Below are 25154 nucleotides of genomic sequence, written 5' to 3' on the forward strand. Positions count from 1 at the left end.
AACCCCAGAGTTGGTCACGACTGGACCTAATGGTCAGGGGTCCCTTTACCTTTAGGGCCTCAGGCAGAGAGAAGTCTGTCCCCTTTCCGTCCTTAGCTTGAGATGGAATCAGAGGGCCCTTGGCTTTCAGAGCAGGAACTCTGCCAGTGGGCCTAAGGCCCATCCCCTTGGCCCCGAGGTTGCTGGCCGCGGCTTTCCAAAGAGAGGTGGCCAAGTACCGCCATGGTGTTGAACCGCCCAGATGCCAGCTTCGCCCATCCTGCGGAGCCAGGGGACCCCACAGCGCTTCCCACAGACGCAGGTGCGCAGGAAGCGGAGGGGAAAATGCTCCTTTTTAACATGCGAGCAGCGCCAAGCCGAAAGATCTGCCCTCCCGCCCAGCTGCTCCGAACGAAAAACCACTTCCTCAACCGTGAAAACCCACTGCTTGCTACTCCCTTCCCGCCAGCTGATAAGCAAAAATAAAGGGGGAAGAAATTGTTTCGAAAGGAGAGAGAATGTGCTGGATCAGACCAGAGGCCCTGGGGGGGGGTCATCTGCCAGGGATGCTCTCGCTGAGATTCCTGCACTGTAAGGGGGTGGGAAACCAGAGCGCACGGAAACGCTGTTTACCTTTCCGCCGCAGTGGTACCTATTTATCTACTTGCCCTGGCGTGCTTTCAAACTGATAGGTTGGCAGGAGCTGTTAAGTTAAGCCGGATGTTTAACTGAGAATCCATCATAGTCAGTCCATCCTTTGAAAAACAAGACCCTTGTTTTACTTGATGCAACATTTTGGTTACCACAACCCTGATTTAAGGAGCCATTTGGCGCCTAGCTTGTATACCTGAGTTTCTAACACCGCCAACGGCACCAGAGGAGACCGAGCTGCCCGGAGACCACCATGAATCGGCCCGTTCCTTTCTCTCTCGCTGTTTGAGAAAAGTCATCTAAGGTAGTGACAATCGCAAACATGCCCTGGCAGCCAACCCCCGTCAGTTAATTGCTGGTTATTTTAAAAGCACACTTCCTCCTGCCTGCCCTGATCTCGCTGCCAATCAGCCACATCAAGAGGTGCCCGCAACTTTCCAGGATTAGGCCATGGTGGGAGGAGAATTCAGTTCCAGTGAGTCAGCCCCCGCCGGACCACACCCCATCTGGTGTTTCCCATCGAGTACTCGATCACCTTTGCTTATCCAGTCCTTTCTCTCCGTTTCAGTCGCGCAAACACATAGCAGAACACCCAGAGCAAAAGCTGCTTCCCTTCGCCCTACAAATGCCCCACATCAGTTAGCAGCCGATGGAAGGTTCGCACCTAGAGGATTCCTACCAGGATGGATTTGATTTAAATCAAGATTTAAATGACTAGTCAGTAAGACTTGATTTAAATCTTTTTTTTTCTTTTTACAGAAAGACTCATTCTTACTGGTATCATCTCCAAGGTGCCTGGAATCCCCCACATTCTGAAAAGCTGGGTACGAACCCCCAGAACCTGCCACCGAGGAGTCCTAACCCACCCCAAGATCTGAAAGAAAACTGTATACCGTCTGTTTCCTCGGTTGCCCCGGCCGTTTCACGAAAGCCGTGCCGAGCCCAAACATCCCCGCAGCCGCCGAGATCCGTGAGCCCAGACGGCCCAAGGGATCCCTGCCTGCATGACGCTCCTTCTGGAACCTGATTTTCTGTTGGGGCAGGCAGCTCAGAGCTTCTCCCGAGCGTATCGGGGCCTCCTTGCCAAAGTCAACATTCAACACACCTGACCCGCCTTCAAAGGAGTCCCCCTCTGCACACCTCAATTATTCTTTTGCAACGAAACCTTCCCGGGGAGTTGTCAGCAGCTAAGGCGCTCGGCTCCCTGTGCCGTGAAGAAAAGAAACCTCGGGTAAACTCCGTTCCCAGTGTCGTGCAGAGAAGGCCTCCCTCCGGCAAGAGAAAAGAGGCATGCCTATAGTTTGCTGAAAAATCCAGGGTTTCTCCGTGCCCTGCCCTAGGGCAGAACAGAGCCAGATTTGCTGGTTTTGCTGACAGCAGCGTCAAACCCTCGGAGGGAGAAGAGTCAGATAAGAGGTGATGACTTGATTTTCTAAAGAAGACGCACGATGGGTTCAAGCCTGACGAGAAGCCACAGGGACCCCAGCGCCTAATCCTGGCTACGTGGAGGAGGCTGGCTGCAAGTTCCTTCGTGTCGAAGCAAGGGCGCAGGCTAAGAAACACCCGCCAGCGTTTATGATATCCCAGAGGTCCCGAGTTCCAATCCCACTCTGCTCACTGGGCAATCCTTGGTCAGCTTCCTACGGTCGGCCTAGCCTACCTCGCAGGGGTGTTTGGAGGATATTATTAAGATTTATTTACTGCCCTTCATCACAAGATCTCTGGGTGGTTCAAAACACAAGGGAATGGTCAAAACGAAAATAACAAGAAACCCCCTCCCACAAACGCATTTAAAAGGATGTAGTATATGTATGTAGTAGTAGTAGGATGTAGTAGTATAGCCTTAGAGAACCAAAAAAATGCAAAATACAGTTGTTCTGGAACCCATTCTGGAAGTCCGTTTGACTTCCAAAACGTTTAGAAACCAAAGCATGGCTTCTGATTGGCTGCAGGAAGTTCCTGCAGCCAATTGTAAGCCGCGGAAGCCCCTTCGGACGTTCGCGTTCCAAAGAATGTTCACAAACCGGAATACTCACTTCCAGGAGGTTTGCGCATTCGGGAGCCAAAACGTTTGAGAACTACCATAAGTTGTTCAAAAACCAAGGTATGACCGTACTAACCCTTAAGAACAATTTAAAACAGCCCCACCCCAAATAAACAATATCACACACACACCCCCAGTTACAACACCATCCCCGTTAAGACTATAATGTTAGCGCAAGTGGGCTGGCTGACACCCTCGTTCCACTTCCAAAGGAGGAGCCCCTTTGGTATCTCCCCCGTGCATGGATTGTACAGGGAGAACCTTGCACGCCGCCCTGACCTCACAGAATAATAGAACTGCAGGGCTGGAAAGGGGTATCAAGGGGTAAAATAGAGGAAGAGCAAGATATACAAGGCAACTCCGAAGGAAAGAAAACGTTCCAGGAAGGAGGTTTGGTGAACCAGAAGAAAGAGGCAAAAATACATCTTCAAACTAAACATAATTAGCTTAAGGGACTCACTGCCACAAGAGGCAGCCACACGTCACTTAGGCAGCTTTCTATATTCCTACATACTTTTCAGATTTATGCATTTGACCGATTTTACAATCATTTCGACATTTCAAAACTTGACTTCCTTCCCCCACTTTCTGCGGCTCCTTAAATTTACTTTTTAATACCTTCTGCGTATCCAAATTAACTTAGTTTGTTCCATTTATTCATCTTCTTTAAACATATGCTCTTGTGAAACTGCAGGTTATTACAATAATCCTGCCGAGGTTTCAATCTGTTTGCAATTTATCTGTAGCTTTCTATATTCTAATGCCGTCTGCATGGCTCGGTTGTAAGGGAGCCTAGCAAGCTTAAGCCTTCCAGGCTGCAAGGCAAAACTGGGGCAGCATCCCAGAATCATAGCATTGGAAGGGACCCCACGGGTCATCTAGCCCAACCCCCCGCAACGCGGGAACGTCAGCGGGCCCCGTTTCAAAATCTGGGCCACGCAGATGCCAAAGCATGTCGCAACAGCCCAGGAAGAGGTCAGGAGTTTGCGGCACGCCTGGTGTCCCCGCACACGGCAAATCAGCTTTCGAAAGAGCTGGCCTGCCGCACCCCAGAGCCAGCTGCCTTCAGGGCACCAGGCTGCCAGCAAGGCTCGGCCACACCCTTGGCCAGAGGGGGTGTTGTGGGCTCCTTTTAAGGAAGGCGCTCCAGGAAATGAATCAGAACAGCTGTGCTTACTACAGGGGCGCTAATTCATTGGAGATTTCCAACCAATTAATCACCGCACCTTTCAAAAAAGGGGGAAGAAGCGAAAAAGGATCTCAAGGGAGGAGCCATGGGGCAGGGGAGAAACGACAGGAAAGTATGTACTGTACAGCGGGGAGCAAACCCTCCTGGCAAATCTAACTCTTATCGAGGTGGAGGCAAGGGGTGCAGTTGAGTGGGAGAGAATGAGCTTTGCTCAAAGGTGGTCCCAGGTTTGAATTCCCAGCATCTCCAGGGAGGGCTGGGGAAAGGCTCCCGATCTGAAATCCTGGAAAGCCACAGCTGAGGAGTGCGAAGAACACCGAGCGAAGTTAGCTTCAGGCATCCCTGTCTTCTACACACAGCACAGGTGCTCTGCCGCAGAACTACAGCCTTCTCTTGGAGGAGGAAGTAGACGAGGGGAAGGAACAGCCGCAAGAAAGAAGAGTCTAGTGTTTCTTTAAGGAAGAAGAAGTGGTATCTTCGCTATCCTGACAGGCGGAAGGGGGACTCCTCGGAGGCAGCCCAATGCACTAAAGTCTTTGAAGGCAACGCAAACTCCTTCCCCTGTCCAGCCGGCTTCCAGAAACTCGGACCAGGCCATTTAGTGGTACCTCGGGTTACATATGCTTCAGGTTACAGACTCTGCTAACCCAGAAATAGTACCTTGAGTTAAGAACTTTGCTTTAGGATGAGAACAGAAATCATGCAGCAGCAGCAGCGCAGCAGCAGCAGGAGGCCCCATTAGCTAAAGTGGTGCTTCAGGTTAAGAACAGTTTCAGGTTAAGAACGGACCTCCAGAACGAATTAAGTTCGTAACCCGAGGTACCACTGTACGGGCAAACAGTGGGATCCATTTCTGTGGGACCAAGGAAACTGGCCGTCATTAAGGAGAAGCTGCCCCAGTGAGAACTCTGATCAGCAGAGGAGGGAGGGGGGACTTGTTCAGATCGCCAACCAGTCCAGGCCTCAAGACCCGAAGGGCAAAAGTGCTGACCCCTCCGACCCTTTGGCCTGAGGACTAGAAGCTTGACAATGATTTTTTATTTTAAAAAAGGAATGGCTTGTATTTTGAGAGGTCTCTGTCCCAGCGTGCGGAAAAGGGACATTTGGGCAATTGGTCCGCTCTCATAAAGAACACACCCCTGCTGAGAAACCACTCAACAGGTGGGAGGAATCAAGCGCTTCCATCAGGACAGAGATAACCAGGACAGGGTCAGAGGTCTGCTTCCAGGAACGCTATAAGTAAGAGGATGAGTCACAGAAGAGAGAGAGAGAGGAGAAAAGTCCATCTTCTCCTGTACATCTTCTTGTGATCTGGAAACAAGAGGAAGCGATACTCCTCCGGGAAGCCAAGGGAATCTGCCCCCTCCTCGTTCACAGCATGGACGAGGGAGGCCAGGATGCAGAGGGTGACAGAACCATTAGAGAAGAGGGTCGCCGTCCTTCTGCAGGAGACCCCCCTATACAGGATTCTGGAGAGGGGAGAAAAACGAAACGCAGGCCGGAAGGGCTCAGAGATAAGATGTGCGGAAGGTCTCTCTGTCTGGCCAATGACCAATAAGTCAAAGAGGGGTTGGAGGATGAGTAGGGAGAAAGAAATGGAGGGGAGGGAGGAAGTAAGTTCACATTCCTGTATTGCCGGGGGGGAGGGGGGTTGAATTAGATGACCCTTCCAACTCTACAATTCTAGAATTCTATGAAGGAAGCCTGTTGCCCCCTCCCATTCCAATTACAGTGGTACCTCGGGTTACATGCGCTTCAGGTTACAGACTCCACTAACCCAGAAATATTGCCTCAGGTTAAGAACTTTGCTTCAGGATGAGAACAGAAATTGTGCTCCGGCAGCAAGGCGGCAGCAGGAGGCCCCGTTAGCTAAAGTGGTGCTTCAGGTTAAGAACAGTTTCAGGTTAAGTACGGACCTCCGGAACGAATTAAGTACTTAACCTGAGGTACCACTGTACTGGAGGGGTTGTTGAAGACCCCGCTTTAGCTTCCCAACCTCTCTGACGAAGCAGAATTCTCTGCTTTTAAAAAACACATATATATGATGTAACAACGCACACCGACAGGTGTGTATTCGATTTCCGAAGAAGCAGCTTTATCCCCCAAATCCTCCACGGAAGTCCCTCGACCACCAGTCACCCCCAATTTGGGGAGAAGCAAGAGGAAACAGAGAGAACCACAAGGGGAAGCAGGAAGGAGCGCAGACACAAATGAAACACAGGCGGTGCTGGATTAGTGAACAGAAACAAGTGAAAATTTGTGGAGAGGTGGAATAAAACTTCTCCCGCTTGACCCTCCTGCCACCACAACACCATCTACTGGCCGGAACAACCATGGAAGCTGTATCATCCCGCTGTAAACCGCCCCAGCTTCCTCCACAGGGAGCTCCTGGAAGCTGTAGTTCACGACGGGCGAGCCCCCAACAAAACTACAAAGGTTTAACAATCCACCCCTCTTCTCAGGGAGCTTTGGGAACCATAGCACCACATGGGGAGAGACCGGGTCCGCTAGCAACTGTCAGCACCCTTATCAAAGTACAGCTCCTGACTCTTTTGGGGGAGGGAGCAGGGAAGTCGTGGCTGTTTAAAGTGGGACAGATTGCTTTAGAGTCAGGTAAAAGGTAAAGGACCCCCCCCCCGGACGCTTAAAGTTACGGTGCAAATGGGGGGGGGGTGTCTCTGCCACACACCTTTGGGGAATGAACTCATCCCACCCTTCCCGCCGGGAAAGCAGAAAGCCTTAGGAGGAAGGCCCCCACCACCCCAAAACCAATCCACCTTTAAGAGCGGGTGGAGAGGGACTCTCCTTGGGCTCCCCTATACCCCCCCAAAAAAATACAACCCCCAAATTGCTCCCTCCTTGGAATAACCCAAAAAAGAGGAGTTGTGGAGGGGGGAGAAGGGGAAAGGAGGGGGGAGCCGCCTTCCAGCTGCCAATCAATCCCCTCCCCATGGGACCCGAGAGAGGACTAGGATTTGGGGAAAGGGGGCACAAGCAGGGGAAGACAGACACCCCCTCCCCAAGAAAAGTTGGGGGTTGAGGAGGCTGGACTTGGGGGGGGGGTTGTAGTGACGTCAGTAAAGGGGAGGGGCTTGGGGAGGGAGGGGAAGGGGAGCAGCTGGAAGGGGCGCAGGGAGCGGGCAGGTGGGGGGCTGGCTTGAGGGGGCGTTGCTGACGTCACTGGAGTGGGAGGGGTCATGGGGGAGGGGAGGGGGGTCGCTCTCACCTTGACTTCGCCCTCCTCCTCCTCCCGACTAAGGCGCGTGAAGGCCGGCGGGCGGGGAGGGAGGCGAGGAGCGAGGCCGGGCGGCCGCTGCCGCCGCTTCAAGCCCGAGCTCAGGGCTCCCGGCTCCCCTCGGCTGGCTGGCTCGGGCTCTCGCCGACTTCCGGGTTCGCCATCTTGGAGGAGGCGGGCGCGGACTTCCGGCCCGGAAAAAAGAGGGCGGGAGGGAGGCGGTGACGACACTTCCGGGTTCCCTCCCTCGCTTCTCAGGACATTCTGTTGCTTCCCCTGCTTAGGAGGAAGCCGGGGGAGGCGGGAGGGGCTTGGTTTTTTCAAAGAAATAAATATGCAATGTTAAAGTTGCGCTGGGGTATTTTTACAACACATACAGTACTTTCAATAACAGATAGGTAGCCGTGTTGGTCTGCCATAGTCAAAACAAAAACAAAAAAAAAATTTAATTTTTTCCTTCCAGTAGCACCTTAAAGACCAACTAAGTTAGTTCTTGGTATGAGCTTTCGTGTGCATGCACACTTCTTCAGAAGTGTGCTACTGGAAGGAAAAAAATTTTTTGTTTGTTTTGAGTACTTTCAATATATATTGTATTTTATTATTTATCTACGTTATCGTGACATTACTACTTTTTATACTATATTCAAAATTCCTCTATATTTGTACGTTATGTATATATCTTTTGTAGATTTGTGTGCTATAATAATAATACGTAATAATAGTAATAATAATAATATTTTATTTATACCCCGCCCATCTGGCTGGCTTTCCGCAGCCACTCTGGGCGGCTTCCAGCAAAATAATAAAAAAGGTAAAGGGACCCCTGACCATTAGGTCCAGTCGTGGCCGACTCTGGGGTTGTGGCGCTCATCTCGCTTTACTGGCCGAGGGAGCCGGCGTACAGCTTCCGGGTCATGTGGCCAGCAGGACTAAGCCGCTTCTGGCGAACCAGAGCAGCGCACGGAGATGCCGTTTACCTACCTGCCGGAGCGGTACCTATTTATTTACTTGCACTTTGACGTGCTTTTAACCTGCTAGGTTGGCAGGAGCAGGGACCGAGCAACGGGAGCTCACCCCGTCATTGCGGGGATTCAAACCGCCGACCTTCTGGTCGGAAAGTCCTAGGCTCTGTGGTTTAACCCACAGCGCCACCTGCGTCCCTGATATACGATATACGATATCTTTATTGTCATTGTCCCATGCAGAACAATGAAATTGAAAAACTACATAAAACGTTCAAAAACCTCTAAAAACTCTGAAACCCCATTTTAAAATACACTATACTATAGAGACCCCTTATGATGCGTTTAGAACCAGAATTGCATTTGCGTAGAAACTATTTCTGAGGTGGCTAGTCCTGGTCTTTATATCCCTGGACCTTCTTCCAGAAGGCAGAAGCTGAAAGAGATCGTTTCCGGGGTGCGCACTATCCTGCGCTATCTCTGCCGCTTTCTTATGGCACCTGGAAGCGTAGATTTGATCCAAGGTGGGAAGAGTGCACCCAATTATTCTCTCTGCAGTCTTTACAATCCTGGACAGCATTCTTTTTTCCCTGGCCGTGCAGCTCCCAAACCAGACACACAGACCATAAGTTAATACACTCTCCACAGTGCAATGGTAAAATGCCGTCAACAGGTCCTTTGAGAGATTGTTTGTGTGTTATGCATGTCTCTGTGTTATATCTTTTTTCGATTTGTGTGCTATAATAATAATAATACGTAATAATAGTAATTATATTTATACCCCACCTATCCCAGGGACTGTGTGGGGCTTCCAACAAAATATTAAAATACAATAATTCATCAAATATTAAAAGCTTCCCTAAACATGGCTGCCTTCAGATGTCTCCTAAAACTCAGGTAGTTGTTTATTTCTTTGACATCTGGCGACATATCTATAATATGTTATAGAGTAATAATCTACATTATTATTCTATACAGGCTTCCTCAAACTCCAGATGTTTTGAGACTACAATTCCCATCATCCCTGACCACTGGTCCTGCTAGCTAGGGATAATGGGAGTTGTAGGCCTAAAACATCTGGAGGGCCAAGTTTGAGGAAGCCTGATTATATATGGTAAACCCCAAGTATACATGGAATAGCCCGCAGGTTGAAATCCAACTTCCATCAGCCCTGGCCAGAAGACCCCTTGCGAGGCATTATGGGAACTGAAGTTCAGGATGGCCATTTCCCCCGCCCCTGTGGACTACATGCGCCTTCCGGCCGGGGGCGATCTCTCCGCCACTTATCATCTCTATAGTAGGAGAGACCCCTTTGGCAATAGACTGGGGGTGGGGCTTCAGATGGGAGGCGCTTAGGTGGTCTCACAGAATTGCAGAAGTGATCCCAAAGATAATCTAATACACTAATCCAATAGCAGGAATCTTTTTTTTTAATCCAACATGAGGCTCAAACCCACGACCCTGAGATTCAGAGTCTCACGCTCTTACCGGCTGAGCTATCCCAGCCGTCGAATAACCGACGGTTGTGGGGAGTGATGTAGAGATCAGGGATGTGCTCCTGACGGGATGTGGTGGCTGTCAAATGGAATCCAGACGTGTTTCATCACTCTTTACCCTTATCTATCTATTGGGAGCCACCCAGAGTGGCTGGGGAGACTCAGTCAGATGGGCGGGGTATAAATAATAAATTATTATTATTATTATCTAGCTATCTTTATAGAAGTGGGTGGCTAAGCTGGATGGGGCGGGGTCGAGGGGGGGGCCACAGAGCTTGGAATGAAGCTTAGGGAACGCGCGCAGGGAATTTTAATTGTTTTGATCTAGGCAGCAGCAGTAGTCAGTAATAATAATGCACTTTGTAATTTTAAATGGCCTTAACCTGTTTTAAATTTGTGTTTTCATATTAAAGTTGTGTTTTGGTTATCGTAGCTTGCCCGTTCTTTAAAATGTATAGAAAGCAGGAACAACATCTAATAACAATAACAACAACAACATACAAAAACAACAACATCCAATTTTTCCCAGGCTTGCCACATAGTTAAACAAACCTTAGTTCATTGATCATTTCATTTCATTCTGATTAATTCATTCCAACTGACATTATTATTATTATTATTATTATGCATATAGCAACAGAGGAAGGCATGTTGTTGCCATAAGTTAAAAACTGAATTGTTGCGATTGGCTGTTTAATCATTTTGAATTGATTTTACTACTAAATGTATTACTCACAATGCCTTGTGTTTGTCGTTCACCCAGGTAAATTGGACATTTAAATTTTTATCCTTGCAGTTTTCCTTAGGACAGAATTGTTAATTTGTCGGTTAATGGGCCTGTCTGTGTGGTTTTGTGAATTTTGTTGTTGTTTGTCTCCATTTATTTTTATTACTTCCCCAGTCGGGGATTGAAAACATCCACTGAAGCGTGGGCCATAAATACTGTACATAAATGAATAGAAATAAATAAAGTTAACCTGTTGGTGGATTATTTATTTGCTATTTTATTATTATTTATAGTTTGCTATTTATCTATTTCATCATACAATGGGTCGTTAAAGTGTTGTGCATACTGACAGAGAGGTTAAAGAACAATAACAATGAGTCTGCATAAATTAAGCATGGCTGGGTCCTTCTGCCAGAATCCTTCTGCATTCCAGGCTGGTGTCCTCCCACTGAACTATCTTCCTCCAGAGACCTCTCAGTAGATCCCCTCCTACTTCCCATTACTAGGGGGTCTTAAACCATCCCCGATCTGATCTCTGCCCTTACCTGGGAAGTCTGGCTTCTCTGACCTGCTCCTTCCGAGGTGAGGATCCAGAAGTAGCCTGCCGTTTACTCTCCACACGAAGTCAGAATTATTCACGGAATATCTAGTTTCACTTTCTCCTTTGTCAGCCCTGAAGCTGCAGTAGGAAGTGGCAGAAGCTACAAAAGGAGACAGTTGTCTTTTATTATGGTTGACATTATTTTATTCTGTTTATTTGAATATTTAGAATCCCCTCTTTTGTAAACGTTGGGCAAAAGATTCCTGCGTTGCAGGGGGCTGGACGAGATGCTCCTCGTGGTCCCTTCCAGCTCTCCAATTCTGTGATTCTATAATGGCATGGGACTTTTGTCCGTGGTTCTCTGAGGCTGTTGCCCGCATTTGAGAGTTGGGGGCCAAGCAGAGTGTGGGCCAGGATCCTACCGGCACACTTCTCCTTACATATGCTTCAACATTTTTCCAATGAAAATAGGGATGCCCTATTCCATAATAGGGACGCGGGTGGCGCTGTGGTCTAAACCACAGAGCCTAGGGCTTGCTGATCAGAAGGTTGGCAGTTAGAATCCCTGCAATGGGGTGAGCTCCCGTTGCTGACTCCCTGCTCCTGCCAACCTAGCAGTTCGAAAGCACAAATTGCAACTAGATAAATAGGTACCGCTCCAGCGGGAAGGTAAACGGCGTTTCCATGCGCTGCTCTGGTTCGCCAGAAGCGGCTTAGTCCTGCTGGCCACATGATCCGGAAGTTGTACGCCGGCTCCCTCGGCCAGTAAAGCGAGATGAGCGCCACAACCCCAGAGTCGTCTGCGACTGGACCTAACGGTCAGGGGTCCCTTTACCTTTTATTCCATAATAATTATTATTATTCCAACATAATAAATCATTAAACTTTTTTTTTAACTTCCCTATACTGGGCTGCCTTCAGATGTCTTCTAAAGGTTGCATAGTTACTTATCTCCTTGGCTCCTTGGGGGGAGCAGGGTCACATAACTCCAGCCCCTCCAACATTTCTCTGATGAAAAGAGGGACGTCCTAAGGAAAAGCGGCACATTCCAGCATCAAATCAGAAACTGGGATGGCTTCTGTAAATCCATAATTTGTCCCTGGAGAAGAGGGACCCTTGGAGGGTCTGTCCTTACATCTCCAGAAGTAAAGGGCACTAGAAACTTTCTTGTCTGGTTTTAATGGGAGCTGAACGTTTAAGGGCAAGGGGTCTGGAATATTCAAAAGCAAGGGAGGGGAATACTCTGGAAGACTCATAAGCAACGTACAAGTCAGTCTGTTTCACAGCTCACTGTTTGGCTAGACTGGACCTAAGGTCGTGGAAATGAAGGCTTGGCATACGAGAAGCCGCTTCGCTGATTTTTTTTGTTCTGTTTCCCTTCTCCCTACGCCTTTGGAAATTCCCCGCGTTATCTGAACCAGCAGGTTGCTGTCCTTCCTTCTCCCTCCATAAACAGCAGAAACTGCAAGCTGGATTTCCGAGGACAGCGATCAATTCGGAATCTGAGAGGGCTTCTCTAAGTCAGGGACATCCCTGGAAAATAGGGGCACTTGGAGGGTCTGCAGCTCCCTGGGGCCTAGGGACCCACAAATTTCGGTGCCAGGGCCATGCATGCTGTGTGACAGGAATTTTATGGTCTTAGATATATGGTAATGTTCATAAGTGTACCAACCAAGCACATACATAGATCAGCACAGGAAGACCGACCTGGAACCATTTTGATTCCTAAACTGAGCAAATGTTTTCTCTGCAATGTCAAAGTGCGAAACTTCCCCATTGTCTCTTTCCTCACAAATCCTGTCTTAAGGGCACATTTAAGATATGAATAGGGTGTGAGCCTGTGACCTGGCCCAGGAACTAAGTATTTATCACTACAAAAGACTGGCCAGGCAATCCAATCAAGTAACCTGCCAGACAGGAGAAAAACATTAAAATTTCTGTTTTAGACTGCCTTTTCTGTGATGTAGGTATAATGTATCTGAGGGGTGGTCTTAGGTTACACCACTTCTGTGATGTATGTATGATGTTTCTGGGGGGTGGTCTTGATCTACAGGGTGGCAATTTCAAAGGTCTATATAAGGCCTTGCCCGTCATTGTTCTGGGTTCCTCCTCCTTTCATGTGTGTGAGGGGAGCACCCTGTTGCAACAGATCAATAAAGATCAAGCTTACTAGCAGCTTTGCTTCTAAATATTCTCTGGTTGGCCTCTGTTATTTTCTCCTACCAATAGGGAACCTATGTAAGGACTCTATATGGGCTCTTGGGTACCCCATAAGGAAAAAGGGCATTTTTTGTTTACAACAGCTGCGTTGCACCCACAGCCCCGGGTACCCAGGGCCGCAGGGCCAAGCTGGCACTCCTGGTGATAAGAACGTCACTGCTTCTCTCAAAGTGTTCTCCAAAATCTATCTGGGGAAACCACTTCAGAGCTTGCCGGCCTTCAGTTCTGCCAGGGCAGCTGTCTGTCAAGGGTTTTCTGCGGGACACGGCGTCCTCTTGCGAGAGACAGACAGACTGGCTCTTGGGAGGAGGAAGGGGGGATTTGGCCGGCTGCAGCAGATGCAAACCAAGCCAGGAGCAGCCTCAGCAGAGGCTCTCGCCACCGGCACTGACTCTCTTGAGCGCTCAGGTTTCTCTGGCCCAGCTCAATCGATCCGGCCTCTCCCACCCCCTTCTGGGAACCGGCTTCCCCTGCAAGGAAGAACTTCCCATTAGCTGGGTGGGCCCTTTCCAGGATTCTCAAACTGGAGGCCAACATTTGCTGCAAAATAAATAAATAAAATGGCTCGTTGCACCACTCGCAAGCAGCGATGTTAAAGGGAGAGTTAGCGGTGCTGTGCATATAGCATAGCTGTCAACCGTCCCTTATTTGGTGGGAAAGTCCCTTATCCCAGCGCCGTGTCCCGCTGCTGTCCCTTATTGATGATGTCCCTTAAATTTCCCGGATTTCAAAGGAAGCAGCTCCTCTCCCTCCCTCCCTCCCGGCCAAGGAGGAGGGAGGCTCCAACTGTGTTGCTTGGCTGTGTTGCTCACCCAATAAGGAGTCTAAGAACGACTGGGGTGTAGAGCTTGCATGCCTTGTGCCGATCAAATCGGCCGCGTTGCCTGGGGATTCGCTTTGCTCAGCGCTTCCCAGCGGAGAGGTGACGGTGGTTTTCCTTGCTGCATCCCCTTTGCCAGGTTGCTGCTTCGTTTGGCTGCTGGCTGGGCTTTCTGCCTTTGGCTTGGAGGGGCTCAAAAGTTGAGCATACCTGGGCTTGGAAAATCCCTTATTTTGGCTGCTGATCCCTTATTTTTGAGGGTGCTGGTCCCTTATTTTCAAATCTGTAAATTGACAGCTATGGCATATAGTGGCAAACAGGCTTGGGACCCGGGACAGAGCAGGGTTGGGATCCTCATCCACGAGAGAAGCTCATGGAGGGACCGGTCTCCCTCAGGCTGAGCTGCCCTGCAGGGTTGTTGTGAGGGTAGAATAGTCATAATGGGGAGGTGAGTATCAGTTGCTGGAAACGGCCAGAGGGGTGCTCAGGTCCTGTTGCATCGGTCAGCCGCTGTGAGAACAGGATCCTGGGCTCGGTGGGTCACTGTTGGCCTCATCCGACAGGCTCTTTCCGGGGAAAGTTAGCTGCTGAGGAAACATCAGGGAGATGGGACAAAGGTCTTTCTGAAGGCAGCCACTTTCTCCCTCGCCTTTGCCTCTCCTAAACGCTGAGATATGTCATTTACATCAGCAGCGCCGGTTCTGCATGCCTCTGCTGCTTCCTAGTGGAACGACCCAGAAATGTTCAGGAAAGGTGAGGAGCCGTTCCTCCCTCCAGGGATGGTGCAGGGAACAATTGCCTGCAGGGTAGCTTAGTTGATACAGCGTGAGGCTCTTAAACTGAGGGTCGTGGGCTACTTTGGGGGGAAAGGATTCCTGCACTGCAGAGGGTTCCACAAGATGACCCTCGGGGCCTCTTCCAAGTCTAAAGGTAAAGGGACCCCTGACCATTAGGTCCAGTCATGGCCGACTCTGGGGTTGCGGCGCTCATCTCGCTTTACTGGCCGAGGGAGCCGGCGTACAGCTTCCGGGTCATGTGGCCAGCAGGACTAAGCTGCTTCTGGCGAACCAGAGCAGCGCATGGGAACGCCGTTTACCTTCCCACTGGAGTGGTGCCTATTTATCTACTTGCACTTTGACGTGCTTTGGAACTGCTAGGTGGGCAGGAGCAGGGACCGAGCAACGGGAGCTCACCCCGTCGCGGGGATTCGAACCGCTGACCTTCTGATTGGCAAGTCCTAGGCTCTGTGGTTTAACCCACAGCGCCACCCGCGTCCCTCTTCCAAGTCTAGGGTTCTGCAATTTGCCAAAGGGAACTGGGTCGGTCCACAGGGATGATGGTGGCGGTGATAAAGACTGCAACCCAAGGGTGAGAGCTTCTGCTTTGCATGCAGAGTTGTTATTATTATTTAAATTTTTATACCGCCTTTCATCGGAGGATTGCAGGGCCGTTCACAACATAAACATACAACACGTTAGTGTGTCGGCTGCAGTGTGTAGCCGCAGTCACACAAACGCTCCCCGCGTTCCTCCCAGGGCTGGAAAGGTTTGCCGGTAAAACTGAATTAAAGGTAAAGGTAAAGGGACCCCTGACCGTTGGTTCCAGTCGTGACCAACTCTGGGATTGCAGCACTCATCTTGCTTTATTGGCCGAGGGAGCCGGCGTACAGCTTCCGGGTCATGTGGCCAGCAGGACTAAGCCACTTCTGGCAAACCAGAGCAGCGCACGGAAATGCCGTTTACCTTCCCTCAGGAGCGGTACCTATTTATCTACTTGCACTCTGACGTGCTTTCGAACTGCTAGGTTGGCAGGAGCAGGGACTGAGCAACGGGAGCTCACCCCATCGCAGGGATTTGAACCACCGACCTTCTGATCGGCAAGCCCTAGGCTCTGTGGTTTAACCCCCAGCGCCACCTGCGTCCCAGAAAAAGTGAATTACGGCGTCACGAAATGATACACGTCTATAAAGTGCACCAAAGTTTGGAATGCTCTGCTTTAGATATTAGAAGATGGCTTTTGTATCTCCACATATCAACCGTATTTTTCTTACAACATCACCCTTCTCCATCTGCCATCCTAACAGGCTAGAGGCGTTATCAGAGGTATGCCAGGACACAGTTTGGTCAGGCAAAAACACTCGAGGAATGTGCAAAGCAGGGCTGGTGAGGGGTGTGGCCTGGTCAGAGGGGTGTGGCTTCAGCTAAGGGATGTGGTCTGCGTTACAGCAAGAATCTGGAAGGTCAGGTCGACTTGGAAGTCTACATTTGGGGGCCCAAGGCCTGAGATTCCCCACCCATCGCCCTGAATGGACATGCTAGCAGCTTTCTCTTAGGTTCCAGGCATAACCCAACTCCTCTCTGTCTCTCGCTCAAAGCCTGGCTTTGCTGATCTGTAGGAAAGGCACTAAATTTAGCCGGTGCGAAGCCTTCTACAATGCACAAACAGGGGATCTGCTTGCAGAACCGTCCAGCCTGGTGCCAGGGCAGGCTTCCCTCGGAAAGGAAGTCACATTGACCTCTTCAGCAGTGGGGAGATTTACGACCATCCAAGTGTCCCTATTTTCCAGGGACGTCCCTGATTTAGTGAAGCTGCCCCCGGTTTCTGATTTGATCCGGAATGTCCCACTCATCCTTAGGACACCCCCATTTTCATGAGAGAAGTGCTGGGAGGGTATGGAGTTATCCGACCCCTGAGTCATCTGAAGGCAATCCTGTATAGCAGTGGTTTTCAACCCGTGTGCCATGGCACCCTAGGGTGCCCTGAATGATGATCAGAGGTGCCGTGGGCAACACTGGCCTCTGTCCCTCTTTCCTTCCCTCCCTCCTCTGATGCCCTTTTGCATCTCTGCCTCCCAAAGGCTTGCACAGCTGTTTGTTGCAGCAGACCTGGGTACCACAGGCGAATAGTGCCTCTGGAGCTGGCCAGGCCCCTGTGGGGCAGTGTGAGGAGGCACCTCTTTTTAGGGCGGGGGAGGCAGCTCAGAGACCAAGGGCGACACCTACAACTGACCAGAGGACCCCCAAGAGGGGAGAAGGCTGAGGAGACACTCCACAAGGGAGCATGTTCAAAAAGGGGTGAGGGGCTGCCAGTTCTGCAGGCAAGGGGGGACATAACTGGGCTCCTCAGCCCCACAGGGGAGCCATAGAAAGAATGTAGTTGGTCAAGGGAGCAATGGACTCAAAAAGGCTGAAAACCTGCCATATAGGGAAGTTTTGTTTTTTCAATGTTTACTGTTTAATGTATTTTTCGCTCCATAAGACGCACCTAGTTTTTAGAGGAGGAAAACAAGAAAAAAAAATTCTGAACGAAACAGTGGATGTATGATTTTTGTGGTTCATGCTGTGGCCACAGACATGCTATGTGATCTGATGGTGAATTTGGGGTGACCCAATGCAAAAATCCTGAGGATCCATGTGGATCCGTGCTTTGTAATGACGTTTTTGCGCCATTGCGGCTACATGAAACAGTGGATGCGTGGTTTTTTTGGTGCAGGCTATAGCCATGGATGTGCTATGTGATCTGATGGTGAATTATATTTTTATATATGTTGGAAGCTGCCCAGAGTGGCTGGGGCAACCCAGTAAGATGCGTGGGGTATAAATAGTAAAATTATCGTTATGGAATGGGACGTCCCTATTTTCATCGGGAAAATGTTGGAGGGTATGGCTTTACCTTTACTGGAACGCTGCGCTCACTAGGCTTGAGCTGTTCGGTTTCTTTGAATAAAGAGTTCATTTGGCACCTGGTGAACTGTTGCTCCCGACTCCTGCTTTGACATGGTGCCTGTGAGTTTTTCAAACAGCTCTTCCAAGCCCTAAGAAGTTTTCCCCCTGGAATAATAAAGGTAACCAACAACACATTGGTTAATATGGTATTAAAAGTAAAGAAAGATTATAATGAAGCCAGAAGATGAAGGTTAGATACAAGGATCTTCAGCAACAGTCAAACAGTAAATAAAATAGGGAAAGAATTATTAGACATAAGGGAGATTCATGAAAAGGGGCAAAGTACTCAACCAATAATATGGGATACAATGAAAGCAGTGGTGAGGGAAATAAGTATTAGGGAATCCAGTAAATTGGATAAAAAAACAACAAGAAGAGATGAAAAAGTTAAAGGAAGAAATGGGGACACTGGAAAATCAATATATTAATGATAAAGATAAAAGACATTAAGCACAATTACAGGCAAAAAGGAAGGAGTTAGAAAATAAAGATATGGAAAATAAATTTGCTCCCTTAAATCACAGGCATGCAGGTTTGTCTTTCCCCCAATGGCTGAACCGGCCACAACCTGAGCTGACCTCTGTCCGGCCGCAAGCACCAAGGTCTCAGCTGCTAAGGTAGCAGGAGTCCGATCAAGTTTCTTTTGACTCCTCCGGTGTTTAAACTACATTTTTAAAGATTTCCCTTGAGAGAGAGTCTTTAAACCTCTTTTGTTGACCGCCAGCATTACGCTTTCCGTTTTTAAGTTCTGAATAGAGGAGCTGCTTTGGAAGGCGATCATTGGGCATCCGCACAACATGACCAGTCCAACGAATTTGATGTTGAAGAATCATCACTTTGACACGGGTGATCTTTGCTTTTTCCAATACACCGGCATTAGTTCGCCTTTCTTCCCAAGCGATGTGTAAAATATTTCGGAGACACCGTTGACGGAGTTGGATTTCGAGGAGTTGGAGATGGCGTTTATAAGTGGCCCACGTTTCACAAGTGTACAGTAAACTTGGTGGTGCAATAGCTTTGTCAACGAGAATTTGTAAACTATAATGTAGTGAACGAGAACAAGAAGTGAGAGAGGACACCGAATTTTGCCGCCGCGCAAGGCGCTGCTGAAATTTTGAAAGACCAATAATTCACCGCTGCCAGTCCAAAGTAGCTTGACTTCACTCCCAATGGCGCGTTCCTGCGTTGTCTCTTGATAATAATAATAATAATAATAATAATAATAATAATAATAATAATTTATAATTTATAATTTATACCCCGCCCATCTGGCTGGGCTTCCCCAGCCACTCTGGGCGGCTTCCAACCAAATATTAAAATACAGTAATGCATCAAACATTTTTGATAAGAATAATGATCTGTTGTTAGCTTGACGGAAGTGTACAATAGATGAGCTTTCCTGCTTTGGCTCATCTTCCTTTTTCTTTTTTTCCCTTTCCTTTTATCTTCCCCATAGTTGCTTATGTTCTGTGCCATGTACTTCAATATTTTTTGTAGTTTTTTTTCAATACTATTAAGGAATTTTCCTTTGTAATTTTGGTTGTCTATATTTATATGTACCTGTTTAAAGCAAAATAAAAGTAAAAAAAAAAAAAAAACATTAAAAGCTTCCCTAAACAGACAACTGATGCCAACCATTCAGGGGTGCCAACTTGAATAAAATATTGGGGGGTGGGGACACCCAGGTAAGCCTTGCCCCACATTATTGATCCACACACGTCATTTGAATGGCCCTAGGCCCCTAGGACTCTGCTCCTATTCAACCGTGCCCTTTCCTTCCTCTTTTATTCCCCTCAGACATCTCGAACTACAACCCCCATCAGCCCCGGCCTGACTAGGCGCCGTGCCGGGGATTGTGGGAGTTGTAGTCCAGCAGCGTCAGGCGGGTCGAACCCCATTGGCTGGCGCCGCCGCGCGTAAGCGTCGAGCAGGCCCAAGCCGGCCTCCCCTTACGCGTCCCCATGGCAACCCCGCGCCCTCCGCCCCGCGCCCCCGACCACCCAATCCCCGACCGTCTCCTCTACCTCCCGCGAGGCGAGGCGGAGGCCGCTTAGCCAATCGGGCGAGAACGGCGAGTGGAAGTGACCTATGACAGCCAGAAGACGCCGCGGTGGGGGCGGGGCGTCCTCTTCGGGGTTTTTTTTTAGCCAGTACTAGAGCGCGCGGATTGCGCATGCTCGGAGGAGGAGGGGGGAGGTAAACAAAATGGCGGCGGCGTGTTAGCTGCGGCGGCAGGAAGGCAAGGAGAGGGGCGAGGCGGCTTTGACGTAGTCAGGGGAGGGGAGCAGCCGGCCAGCCAGCCCCCCACATAGCCGCCCCTTGGGGAGCGGCAGAGCCCCCCCAACCCCCCACCTATTCCCCCGTCAGGCTCGAGGGGGGAGGGGTCCCAAAAGGACTCTGACTCACCCCCCCTGCTACTTGAGCGCAGGGCTTGGGCCTAGTGGTTTTTTTCCTGGGGGGGGTGGGGAAGGCTCCCCCTCATAAACAGCAGGCTCCCCATATCCATTTTAAGCCGTGTGTGTGTGAGAGAGGGGGGTTGCTCTCCTTGCAGGGGGGAAAAGGCGGAGGGGGGAGGGTCTGTGTGTCTGTGGACGGGAGGGGGGTGGAATAAGCTATTTTTATATAATTTATATTTTTTATTTAAATAGAGAAAAGTGTGTGTGTCTATATATATATATATATATATATATATATATATATAGGTACACACTTGGTGTTGGGGTTTTGTGGGGTGGAGTTTGGTTGCCTGTCCTTTAGGGAAGGCAAATCGACTGATAGGAGTTCTGTTAATTGACTCCTCTAGCAATTCAGTGCCCTTCTTCCCTTTGAGGAAAGTTTCTTCCCCAGTTTTTATTAGTGAAAGTCCATTAGTTAATCTCCATTCCCAACCCTTTCTTTTTCTTTCTTTCTTTTTTTTGGGGGGGGGGGTGACATTTATTTTCCTCCACCCCATTCTTAAAAGAAGATTGGGGGAGACATTGTAGGGAACTCTTGGTTGACAGGCAGTGACCCTTCTTGAGGAAAGCTAATTCTCCACCACCCTAATTTTTAAGTTGAATCCCACGAGGAATTGAACCCCCTTTTTCGTTGGGGAGGAGTGATCCTGAGTTGAAAGGATGCTTGCTTCTTTTTTTGTTAGTGATTCCTCCTGTTAGAAATTGTGACGGGGAATTAAGTCAAAGAGTATTACATTAAGCAGAGGTGCCTCCGTTAATCGACTTCCCTCTTCCCCCTCCCCTTTTTCCCCAATTTAGAAACTCTTCTGAGAAGGGAAGACCCTTACCTCTACTTCCCTTGTGGTGGTGTTATTTTTTCGCTTCTGTTGCCCCTTCTGTTAGGGTCAGATTTTCTCTTCCTCACCCCACTTGCCTTTGCAGAGAGCTATCACTCTTTAAGTAGCCCTCGTTAATTGCCACCGTTTGGGGAAAATTGTTATAGCTGCCTCCCAATTGGCACTTGTTTTTCTTTTAGCTCATAAGTTCTCTCTGGCTGAGAAGGGACCAGGTACTTTCTGTCCCTTAACATTTTCCCCCTCTGGGTTGAATGCATGGGAGACTAGGCATCTCCCATACTACAGATTTCCCTTCCACCCCTTCTCCTGTAGAGAGAGAAGGCTCCACATAAGGACTCCCTAATTTTGTGGGTGCCAATCTTGTCAAGAGGAAGATACTTGGGGATTATTGAAGCTCTTCAAAAGAAAGAAGAATCCCATTAGGGATTTGGGAGGATAGGGTCTACTTTCTCCCACCCCACCCCCCAAGTTAATATTCTCCCCACCTGTTTGACAGGCATCTTGGTCTCTTGTGGGAAGGGTACAATTACCTGTCAAGGGAAAATCTCCCAATTCCTTTTTCCCCCCCTTTTCCCAACTCATGTGCCAAGGATAACTTTCCCTTGACTCTCTGGGCTTGTGAACATCACATTGCATTTCCTTATTTAGATCGGAAGGCCACATAAACAGAACGGTGTGTGTGTGTGTGTGTCTGTTCAGAAAGGGACTTAATTACTCTCAGCAAGATCGGTCAGGAGTCTGGCGCTAATGGGATCAATCTGTTCTGAGTGATGCCTTCAAAAGCCTGGTGTTGCTGCCGAATAGCTTGAAGGTAGAGGGGTTCCCCAAAGCAGAATGATAAGAGGCTTCTCCTCTTTTTTCAAGACAGTTGCTTAAGCTGGATGAATTGTGTAAGCTTAAACTTGCCTCTGGAGAGCTTGCTCAAGCACCATCCCCTCCTCTCTCTCTCTTTTTTGTGGGTGCTTAGTTCTGGGAGACTTGAATAGGGTTTGAGCTGCCTGCCTGCCTGCCAACCTTAATACCTGAAGCAGTGGGGTGACACATCATGTGTCAGGTAGACCCCAAGTGGTTGAAGGATGCTCCTGGTAGTACCTACTAGACACGGAAGGCCTCGATCCTTTGTCAAGGGCGGAAGAGAAGCAGTTGAAATCAGTATTGAAAATTCCTTTACAAAGACTTGGTTCCAGCTGCCGAACGGCTGAGAGGACTCTCAGCGGAGGTCGTACCTGGGTGGCGAGAGTGGTCAAAGCCGAGGGGTGGGCTTGGGCTCCTTGATTCTTCACCTCACAGTTTGGAAACAGGAGCTGCCATGCCTTGCTAGCAATGGAACACCCTCCGAGAGACTAGCTTTCTGTTTCCAAACGCAAGAAGTATTCTAGAAGATGACTTAGGTCCTCAAGGAAGGGGGGGAAATATCTTGGACTTCCTCAGGAGAACATTACCTGATGTGAAAGACTTGGAGCAGCAAAAACGAGATTATTTTTTTTCCAAAAAGAAGTTAAAGCTGACTGTAAATCAACTTTGTTGCTTTCCCCCATCCACATTGTTTAAGAGAAGCTCTATAAGTATTGGAAAAAGGTGCTGGATCTCTGTAGGGCCCCCTCTGGGCTCGAGAGAAAAGTTCTCATAGGCTTTTATTTTTCATTTGTAAGTTAAAACGTTTGTACAATCTTTTTGGGAATTCTCGACTTACCTCCGCTGAACATCCTTCTTCCCCACCCCAAAAAATTGGGAGTAAAAAGGGAGCATCCGACACACCAGGAAAGTGGATTTTTAAACCTTTGGCGCGTGCGCACACTTGTCATCGTTGTCGTAGAACGCAAACAGGCTTGGGTCATTTCGATTCGCGATGGAGGACTCCCAGCAGTTGGGGATGTTTGTCGAAAGCGAATTGATCTCGGTGGGCATGGATACTTTCATCCACCGCATAGACTCTACGGAAGTGATCTACCAGCCCCGCCGGAAAAGGGCAAAACTCATAGGCAAGTACCTGATGGGGGATCTGCTTGGGGAAGGATCCTATGGCAAGGTCAAGGAGATGCTGGACTCCGAAACCCTCTGTAGGAGAGCAGTCAAGATCCTGAAGAAGAAGAAGCTGCGGAGGATCCCCAACGGGGAGGCCAATGTTAAAAAGTGAGTGTTGGGGTTTTTTGGGGGGGTGGGAGAAGGTTTGGGGGTGAGGGTGGGCCCAACCTACAAAAATTGAGCATAGTTGTGTCTTCGTAGCACGTTACTGCAGAATAAAGTAAAGAACCCCTGGACGGTTACGTCCAGTCAAAGGCAATTGGGGTTGCGGCGCTCATCTCGCTTTCAGGGCGAGGGAGCCGGCGTTTGTCCACAGACAGCTTTCCAGTTCATGTGACCAGCATGACTAAACAGCTTCTGGCGCAGTGGGACACCGTGACAGAAACCAGAGTGCACGGAAATGCCAGGGACGCGGGTGGCACTGCGGTGTTAACCGCGGAGCCTCTTGGGCTTGCCGATCGGAAGGTCGGCAGTTTGAATCACTGCAGCAGAGTGAGCTCCCGTTGCTCTGTCCCAGCACCTAGCAGTTTGAAAGCATGCCAGCGCAAGTAGATAAATAGGTACTCCTGTGGCGGGAAGGTAAGCGGAGTTTCTGTGTGCTCTGGTTTCCGTCACGGTGTCCCGTTGCGCCAGAAGCGGTTTAGTCCTGCTGGCCACATGACCTGGAAAGCTGTCTGTTGACAAATGCCAGCTTCCTCGGCCTGAAAGCGAGATGAGCGCCGCAACCCCAGAGTCCCCTTGGACTTTCCATGGGTCCTTTACCTTTTACCTTTACTGCAGAATTCATTCCCACAAGACATAGTGATGGCCGCCTTGAATGTCTTTGAAAGAGGATTAGACAAATTGGAGGAGGAGGATGCTGTCGATGGGTTTTGTCCGGTGGCTGTGTTTTGCTTTCTCCATTGGAGGGAATTTTCCATTGCTGGAACTCAGAAGTGGGGAGAGTTGCTCTCGCGCTCAGGTCGTGCTTATGGGCTTCCCATGGGGCCATCTGCTTGGCCAATGTGAGAAGAGGATGCCGGTCTCGATGCCCCCCCCCCTTGGCCTGATCTAGCAGGAAGGCTGTTATGTTCTTATTACAGCAAGCGCTGGGAACCTCTGGCCTAGGAGGATACATGCTGCCCTCTGTGTAATTGCAAAGAGGTGGGAGAAGTGGGTGTGGAAAGGCAGGAAGGGATGGGTGCACACATTAGGCCAGGCATGGCCAAACTTGGCCCTCCAGCTGTTTTGGGACTACAGTTCCCATCATCCCTGACCACTGGTCCTGTTAGCAATGGATGATGGGAGTTGTAGTCCCAAAACAGCTGGAGGGGCCAAGTTTGGCCATGCCTACGTAAGCCCCAGCCCCCTCTCTCTCACTGCTGGCTCTGACCTACAGCGGATTGCCCTTTCCCCTGGGGTTATGTGGCCTTCGAAGGGGAAATGTACGTCTGAAAAATGCATGGTAAAAACAGCCATCTGTTGGTGTTTCTGTCATAAAAGTTGGAGCTCCAAGACTGACTATGGGGGTCCCACAGGACAGCCATCGGAGGTAAGGAGGTTGGGGCGATTTGCAAATATTGTGGTCTGCCACTGGCTGGCTCAACTCCCATGTTCAGATGTGTACTTGCTGGGTGGTGATTGTTGTTTCCTCAGGCAGGAGGAGCAGTTATGTATTCCCTCTCAGGGTGCCTTGGGCAACAGCCTGGGCAGAAACAGTTAGGTGGGACCTTCTCCTGCACCCTCTCCCCTTGTGAGTCTCTCTAGGTTTCTTTTGGTGCCTTGTCTGGGCCAGGGAAATCTTGCTCTGTGATGTTGCAAGGGCATCTCCCCGCCAGTGTCTCCCCAGCTTCACTTTCCGGCACCTTTCAGTGGTGGGGTGCACTTGAGCGAATCGCCTTCCAGGGAATAACCAGAAATGGCAGAAAGAAACGAGAGCTGGAATATAGATTGAAGCTCGACAAACCCACTGGCTTGCAAGTGATAGAAAATGCAACCGCCACCTCTGGAGGCATCTTGCATGGTTGGATATTGTCGTGCTTGTGGGTTGTTCAAAGTGGTCTCCTGGGCAGCAGTTTCTCCCCAGTAGTATTGGGCCGGTATCCTCAAGAACAAGGGTGATTAACTTGGGTGCCCTCCAGATGTTTCTGGGACTACAACTCCCAGTCAGTGGTTGGACATGATGGGAGTTGTATTCCAGCAGCTTCTGGAGGGCCAAAGAGTGCCTCTTCCCTTTGTGCAGTATCTGCTTCTGTAATTGGGCAGGCAG

The 25154-nt window shown here is 49.5% G+C and overlaps 2 protein-coding genes and 1 long non-coding RNA gene across 5 annotated transcripts in view; 1 reads left to right on the plus strand and 2 right to left on the minus strand.

Annotated features, from left to right (window-relative positions):
* The window catches only part of SBNO2 (strawberry notch homolog 2), a 102331-nt gene extending 91349 nt beyond the window's left edge, over positions 1–10982 (minus strand). The window contains exons 1-2 of one of the 2 annotated variants that reach the window (XM_083594367.1): positions 7248–7274; positions 7090–7198 (exon numbers count right to left, since the gene is read on the minus strand). The gene's annotated coding sequence lies outside the window, so the exon portion shown is untranslated. Of the gene's footprint in view, positions 1–7089; positions 7199–7247; positions 7275–10828 lie in introns of those variants that run through there. The other variant, XM_083594366.1, reaches the window with a different exon arrangement.
* A 9528-nt stretch (positions 10983–20510) lies between these two features.
* Positions 20511–21456, minus strand: LOC310753624. Its single transcript, XR_014543396.1, has 2 exons — positions 21328–21456; positions 20511–21277 (listed from the first exon to the last, which is right to left on the minus strand). It is a non-coding gene; the product is annotated as an uncharacterized lncRNA (long non-coding RNA).
* The window catches only part of STK11 (serine/threonine kinase 11), a 57414-nt gene continuing 53533 nt past the window's right edge, over positions 21274–25154 (plus strand). For both annotated transcript variants that reach the window (XM_083594723.1, XM_083594724.1), the window contains exon 1: positions 21274–23014. In XM_083594723.1, coding sequence (XP_083450849.1) covers positions 22731–23014 — 284 coding nt within the window. In that variant the 5' untranslated portion in view covers positions 21274–22730. The remainder of the gene's footprint in view (positions 23015–25154) is intronic.

The sequence above is a fragment of the Podarcis filfolensis genome (assembly GCF_964270895.1).
Source record: "Podarcis filfolensis genome assembly, chromosome: 18".
Lineage (NCBI taxonomy): Eukaryota > Metazoa > Chordata > Lepidosauria > Squamata > Lacertidae > Podarcis > Podarcis filfolensis.